This window comes from Miscanthus floridulus, chromosome 6, assembly GCF_019320115.1.
Source record: "Miscanthus floridulus cultivar M001 chromosome 6, ASM1932011v1, whole genome shotgun sequence".
Classification (NCBI taxonomy): domain Eukaryota; kingdom Viridiplantae; phylum Streptophyta; class Magnoliopsida; order Poales; family Poaceae; genus Miscanthus; species Miscanthus floridulus.
The window spans coordinates 129,185,760-129,192,828 of record NC_089585.1 but is presented as its reverse complement, the minus strand read 5'-3'; the positions used below and the strand labels follow the sequence as shown (position 1 = coordinate 129,192,828).

General features: G+C 49.4%; 1 protein-coding gene across 1 annotated transcript; it reads right to left on the bottom strand.

The window, feature by feature from the left end:
• Positions 1–4,954: 4,954 nt before the first annotated feature.
• LOC136459583 (probably inactive leucine-rich repeat receptor-like protein kinase At5g48380) lies at positions 4,955–6,279 on the bottom strand. The gene is made up of 2 exons (XM_066459420.1): positions 5,653–6,279; positions 4,955–5,543 (listed from the first exon to the last, which is right to left on the bottom strand). Exons 1-2 carry the CDS (start codon positions 6,047–6,049, stop codon positions 5,119–5,121), a joined length of 822 nt encoding a protein of 273 aa, XP_066315517.1. The 5' UTR covers positions 6,050–6,279; the 3' UTR covers positions 4,955–5,118.
• Between the last annotated feature and the right edge of the window lie 790 nt (positions 6,280–7,069).

Genomic DNA, 7,069 nt, shown 5'->3' with positions numbered 1-7,069 from the left:
GGGAAATAGTTTTGGGAACTTTCAGTGTTCCAAGAATCAATGTGAGATCGAAAGGACGTCCTATATGCTTTTGCTGTTGAAAGCTTAATGAGTGCTTATAAGTAAGAACTTACCCTGACATAGTTCATGTATCCGGGATGTTTTGGCAGAAGTCCAGTCCATATATAGATCACTGGAATGGAGTTGAGAATGTTTTGCAATTGTGCAAAGATTTATAGGCCTCATGGTGAGTAAGAAAGAATAATTACTCTCAAATAGTTGTGGGTACAAATATTAAATTTTGGCGAGATGTTTAGTGAAACCCACATAGTAGCTAACACTCGCAGTTGGAGTTTTATTGTGGAAAAGCTCCAAAGAAATAGTTATGGTGTCATCAAAGATGCATACCCACAGTATAGCTTGTTATGAGGCTTAAGGATAGGCGAAATGGTTAAAAGAACTTACACCCGGAATTGAAAATGGTATTCAATAGCAATAACCATTTAAGTAGTTCGCTCCTATAACAACGGGTCAAGTGTGCTGCCAAACACATTGACGTTAAAGTTATACGTTGTGAAGGAGAAAGTCCGGAATCATACTAAAAGTATTGAACATATAAGTAACAAGCAAGTGCTTGTGGATCCGCGTACAAAAGGCTTACCACCCAGTGTGTTCAGAGAACACACAGTTGACATAGGTTTAAGGGAAAGCCTATGATTTCCAGACAATAAAGGGCCCAAAGTTAAAGAATCTATTTTAGAACAGGGACGTGTATTGTAGCTGTTAAATCTATCGGTGATTGACCATAACGATGAAGCATGCTCTATGCACTAATCTATGATGGAACAAATAAAAGTGAAAGGGATTAAAGTCAAAGTTTAAAGTTAAAGTATGAGTTGAGATCAAGGGGGAGAATGTTGGTTTGATCTTCCAACCACACATTGGCCCAACGGCCACTTGGGCCTTGACCTTGCGCCCTGATCGGGGGCGCCCAGTCCATCTATGGCTGGCGGGCCCCCATCACACTGCGCATTAAATAGAGGTGGGGGCTGGCGACTCTTAGTACGAGGTTGGCCTGAGCCTATGCCCCACCGGAAAACCCTACCCCGATCTAACAGAGGGGCGCAGCCAGTGACGGGAAGCACCGCCGCCGCCATGGCACTATGCGACCACGGTCTTCACCCCGGTCTCCACTACGGTGCCCTTCTTCTCCGACCGCCGCTGCCTAGCGCAGAGCTTCACCTACACCAGCGCCATGGCGATTACTTCCTTCTCTGTCAAGCCCAAAGGTATGAGTCACCTTCTCTATGTCTCCCTCTGAATCTCTAAGTCACTGATTATCTCAAATACAAGTAAACACCCACTGGATCCACTCCTAGATGATCCAAAAGTATTAACAGATACTCCATGGGGGCAGGGCAACACAGAGGGCTTAGAGGGCCAGCGATCGGTGGGGAAGATAGGGGAGGTTGTCCAGGAGCTCACCATCTAACTTAATAGAACTATGGTGGACTGGAGAGGGAGAGCGTGGAGCTCGCTCGAATGGCGGCCGTGACGGCCGGATTGGGGAAACTCGAGCTCGCGCTCAGAAGAGAAGGAGAGGAGAGGAACTAAGGGGGAGATGGTGTGTTCCCAATCTTGGCGGAGCTCGTGGAGGTGATGGTTGAAGCCGGGGAGCACTTGCCGGGCCTATTTATAGGTGGCGAAGGTCGGGTCACTGCGGCACAGTGCGACGAGATATTTTCTCCGACGCGCCTTGGATCCTTCTTCCCGTGCACGCGTTCAAATCTAAGGCAGGTGCGCACAGTGTGACCTTATCAGCTGCCTGGCTGAGAAAGAGTAGCGGCCAAGGTAATTCCATGGCGGTGGCAATGGTCGAGTGTTCGGGCACGACCGTGTGGCGGTGGGGATAATGGGAGAGAAGGAGCGCGCGGAGTCTGGAGGCTTTGGTGGGGTCCATGGCGACGCCCTTGATCCTATCCATTTCGTTAGAGTAAGGCGATGGCAGCATGACTGAGGCGGGAGTATGACAACCCGATATTCCCATCGACGCCGTGAGGTAGGCGACGGATCCGACAGGCGGGGCCAGTGGAAGAAGGGAGGGGAAACGAGAGCGGGCTTGTGGGTGGAGATGGGCCAAGTGAGCGGACTGCGCTGGCATCGGGGCATGCTACTAGGTCGAGCGGCCGGTTGTCAGCCCATGCAGGCCGTGAAGAGGAGGGAATGGTGGGCCACGGCGCCGGCCATGAGGAGGGAGAGGGGAGAATGAGCCCGAGTGCCATTTTCCTTTTAGGGATTCCCTTTTCTATTTTCCATAAATAAACTAAGCACCTTTGAGTGGATTTGAATTTGAATTTCAAGGAGATTTGCAAGGGTGGGTGGTTAGGTAATTCAAGGAGGAGGTCAGGAAGAGAATATTCAAGAGATATGGTCAAGGAGAAATTTGGAGGGAAAATGCCAAGGAGAATTATTTGATGCAAAATAAATTCTAGGGAAAACAAATCATTCAAATAAAAAAAACAAGCACCAAGCATTTCAATCAAACAAGCATTTCATTACTCAAGCATTCTAACCTAAATGCATATGGTGAATTTTGATGCAAGGGTTTTGAGAAATATATTTTTGAAGCGGTTTTGCAGAAGATAAATAGTCAAGGTTTTATTTTGTTGTCAAGCTTTAAAAAGTTCAAATTTTTAGTGGTTTTTAACATGATGCAAAACACGGGGTGTTACATTTTGAAACATACAAATGGAACACTTGCAACATACATCTGAAGGCATATGAAACACTTGAAACATGCTTCTGAAACACTTGAAAACTATTTCAAACATATGCAACATCGAGATAAAACACATGCAACATATGCGTGAAACATATGCAACATCAAGATAAGCACACTTGCAACATACCTCCTGTCGGGTACCGATAGTAGGGTACCCGAAGAGAAGAAGCTAATAACCCTCGGTACCAGTTCGTCTAAGGCGATTAGGCGCATGCTACGGCTCCAAGTGACCCTCTAGGCGCAGGCTCCGCCTCGCTCGAGGGCTGGGACACGGGTCCCACCTCGCCTGACGGTTGGAGCACGGGCTCCGCCTCGCCCGAGGGCTAGGACACGAGTCCCGCCTTGCCCAATGGCTGGAGCACGGACTCTGCCTCGCCCGACGGCCAGGATGCGAATCCCATCTCCCCCGATGGCTGGAGCACGGGCTCCACCTTGCTCGAGGGCTAGGACACGGATCCCGCCCCGCCCGGTGGCTGGAGCACCAGTTCCGCTTCGCCCGATGACCGGGGTGCGAACCCCGCCTCGCTAGATAGCTGGAGCACGAGCTCCGCCTCGCCCGAGGGCTGGGACATGAGTCCCACCTCGCTCGATGGCTAGAGCACCGGCTCCGCTTCGCCCGACCCCTAGGACAAATCAAGCGCCAAACGGAGGCACGCGGGTCCTCAAAGAGGCCCGCGTCATCCCCGACTACCACGGGCGTGGGATGTGGATCCAGAACCACATTAGTGACACTAGGGAGGAAATGGGCACGTCTTGACGCGACCTGCGACCGTGACGGGCCATGCCTCGACGTGCATGACCTCAATAGTGCCGGGCGGACCAAGCACTGTGCTACGAAACCAAGTATGGTTTCAGTCAAGGGCAACTGTTGGCCATACCAGTGACAGACGATGGGACCGGAAACCCCTACCGATGACGACACCGGCATGTAACAAAGATGTGACTAGGAGTCGCTATAGGCCCAACGGGACCCACACGCAGGAGGGGGAGGAGGACGCCGTCCCTGGAGCTCTTCTTCTTCCTCCTTGTTTTTCTCTTTCTTCTTCGTATGTAACCAGGACGTTCCCTTGGTCTATAAAAGGGAAGGTTGGGCTCCCCAACAAGACACATGAACACAAACACAAATACACGCTCATACGCACCAGAGACCTAGGACCTGCTCCCGCTCTCACCAGTTTGTAAACCCCTACTACAAACTTCCCGTGCTGGTAACACGAGCAGCAGCTGCAAACTAGACGTAAGGACATTCCGTCCGAACCAGTATAAATCTCGTGTCCTCTAAGCACACCATCCGAGCGGTACGTGCAATCTAGAAATTTACTAGTCGGCGATCTCGAAACACCTACACCTCTAGAAAAACACGGATGAAATATTGGTAACAAACTTTTGCAACATACGTGTACAACAATTGCAACATATGCAACATATAGATCTACTTTTACAACATCCATCTGAAACACTTGCAACATACATCTGAAAACATCATAAACACTTGAAACATACGCTTGCAACATGCACTTTCAGCAAAACCTATCAGCCAGGCGGGCGAAGCACTACACAGCGGGATCCGGCTGTGCAGTCGCGGTGGAGAAGGAGGATGGCAGCGGGCGGGCGGCTATGTGGCCCCCGGTGAGCAATTGCGCTGCCCCTGGCGATAGGGCGCATGCAGTGCCCCCGGCGAGTGGTGCCCGCGTTGGAGGCGACGACAACAGTTGGGTGGGTGTGGCATCGCACAACGAGACGGCAACGGTTGTGCGGTCGTAGGGGAGCACGCCGTGGTGGTGCGGGCGCGGCATCAGTGGCGAGGAAGGCCAGCGGGAGACGCGGTCGTGCGGGAGGCGCGGCGGAGCGTAGTCGCGTGTGCGTGAGTTTTTTTTATAATCTACAGTGACAGGAGAGAAACGTAGGGAGCGGATTGGAATGGATAGGCTCTTGGACGTCGGGTCCATCAACAAGGACGTCCGCGTGCGGACGCACGTCTCATTGCTAGCATTACCGAATATGTTTGGCAAGTAAAGTGGAGTTGTCGTCTTGGACGTCTTCGCTCAGAATGAGAGGCAAAACAATAATAAACTTCCTTTTTGATTTCTCTATCTTTGAGCGTGAGGGTTTGAGCTGGAAATCTGGTAAGAATTAGCTGGGTATGGATGTGCAAAGGCCGAATATTTTCATTTTATAAAAAAGCTATTATGTATAACTTATGGATACGCAAGCCTAATCCATATATATTGAATATAAACGTTCATAAGGATATATATAATGCATCACGTTTGGTTATTTGGCCACGTCCCGTCGTGTTGCGAGTTGCGACTTAGGAGTACCAAAACAACAGAGATGAGCAATTGAGCACTATTATGTCAGGCGCACACAGGAAAGACGTAGGGCCGGAGACTCCCGCAGAACACAAAGCATCGCGGGAAGTAGAAAGCCACCACGAAGCCCACGACGAATCCCACCGCGCCGCCGATGCTGGACGCGTCGTTGACCCTACGCAGCCTGAGATGTATCCGCACCGGCCGCGCGCGTATCCGCACATGGAACCGCCTTTTGCACTTGCCCAGCGGCGCCCCGCAGAGCCCGTCGTTGCCGGCGAAGTTTTCGGCTGCGAACCTCTGGAGAGAGCCCGGGATGGGACCTGACAACGAGTTATCCGCAACATTCAGCAAAGTTAACCGTGCAAGACGATCGCCCATGGTCTCCGGGAGCCGTCCGGTGAACCTGTTGTGCTCAAGGCTCAGCTTGCTCAGGTATGTCATGTTTCCGACGCCGCTTGGGATTTCGCCTGAGATGCTTCCGTGCGTTAGAGAACAATACAATCCCATGTGCTTATCATTTGCATTTTTATCTAGGAACAAAAAGTTTGGAAACAGAGGTTAGTTAATTTGTACCACCTGAGAAGCTGTTGTGCGAGAGGTTGAGAGATGTGATGAACGGCAACTGCCCGGCGATGTCTCCGGGGAGGGGTCCTGAGAGGCTGTTGCTTGACAGGTCCAGTGCCACCATGCTACTGCAGTTTTGAACGCCTTGAGGGAACGAACCTTCAAGCCCCATGTTGCCGAGGTTCAAGGTCAGGACTCTGCTTTCAGACGGACGCCAGCATTCAACGCCGGCGAATTGGCATATGTATCCTTCGGTGTCGTTGGAGAACTCCCATGAGTAGAGCGCGCCGTTAGGATCGCCCAGTGATTGTTTCAGGCTCTGCAAGCACAGGACGTCGCTGGCGGTACCAGAACACGAGGATAAGCCGCTTAGGAGCAGTATCCAGATGATCATGAGGTTCATCATCATGTAACCGCGCGTAGGCAAAGGCCACAGCTTAGAACGAGCCTGCAATGGTGTATTCAGAGTGTTGGAGTTACAAGCTTGCAGCTAGTGATCTCACAGCCGGCTAGTGGTATCGTTCCCGTCCATTATATAGTGTGTTTAGCACAATAGCACTTTAGTTTTATCAACTCTTTTTTGAGTAAATCTTAGAAAACGCGCGTGTTGTATGTATCTCGTGCAGAGTGGGACCAAGAAGTAGGATTTTAAACATGAATATAAAACCGTTATACAAAAGAATAACTAAATCAACTGAATTCTGGAATTTGTTCTATTCAGTAATATTTGTGACCTTCTCCTTTTATATTTATATTATACCTTTTATTTTTTTTTATTTTTTATTTTTTGCAAGAACTATTATACTGCTGCTAAGCGATATTGTTTTCATCATGGATAAGTAAGCCATGCCACCTATTTTCTCAGTCTATTGCCGGTCTGCCTCTACCAAACTTCGTAGCGATTTGCAAGGTGAGAGTGGGTCAGAGAAATCAGTGTCATCATTTATGGCATTTGGAGAAAGAAGTTGACAGAAATTGATGGAAAGTAAAATTACTAATTTCCTATACTTTCGTAGATTGTAGGGCAAGACTCAAAACATATACCGCCTCGTTCCCCGAATAAATCAACTATTACAGTTGTCTTAAATCAAATTCTTTAAAATTAGACTAAACTTATAGAAAGAAACAAACCAATATTTATGACAACGTTTTATTCGCAAGAAAATATAGAAGAAACAAGTGAAATAACACTGTCATCGGAATTAACGTTTTTTGGCGATACGATTTCCTCTCCAGTCGCAAATGTTGGAAGTATTTTCTTTTTCTAAATGGCAATTCCCTCTCCAAGACGGCATACGGCGGAACGGGTAGAACCCGCGTCAAGTCAAGATCAAGAGTCGTCTCCGCTCTCCGGCCGTCTGGCATGGCTGCATTGGCCAGAGTTCACGTGAAGACCGGGGCACCCAGTAGCTTGTCCTGACAAATTCAA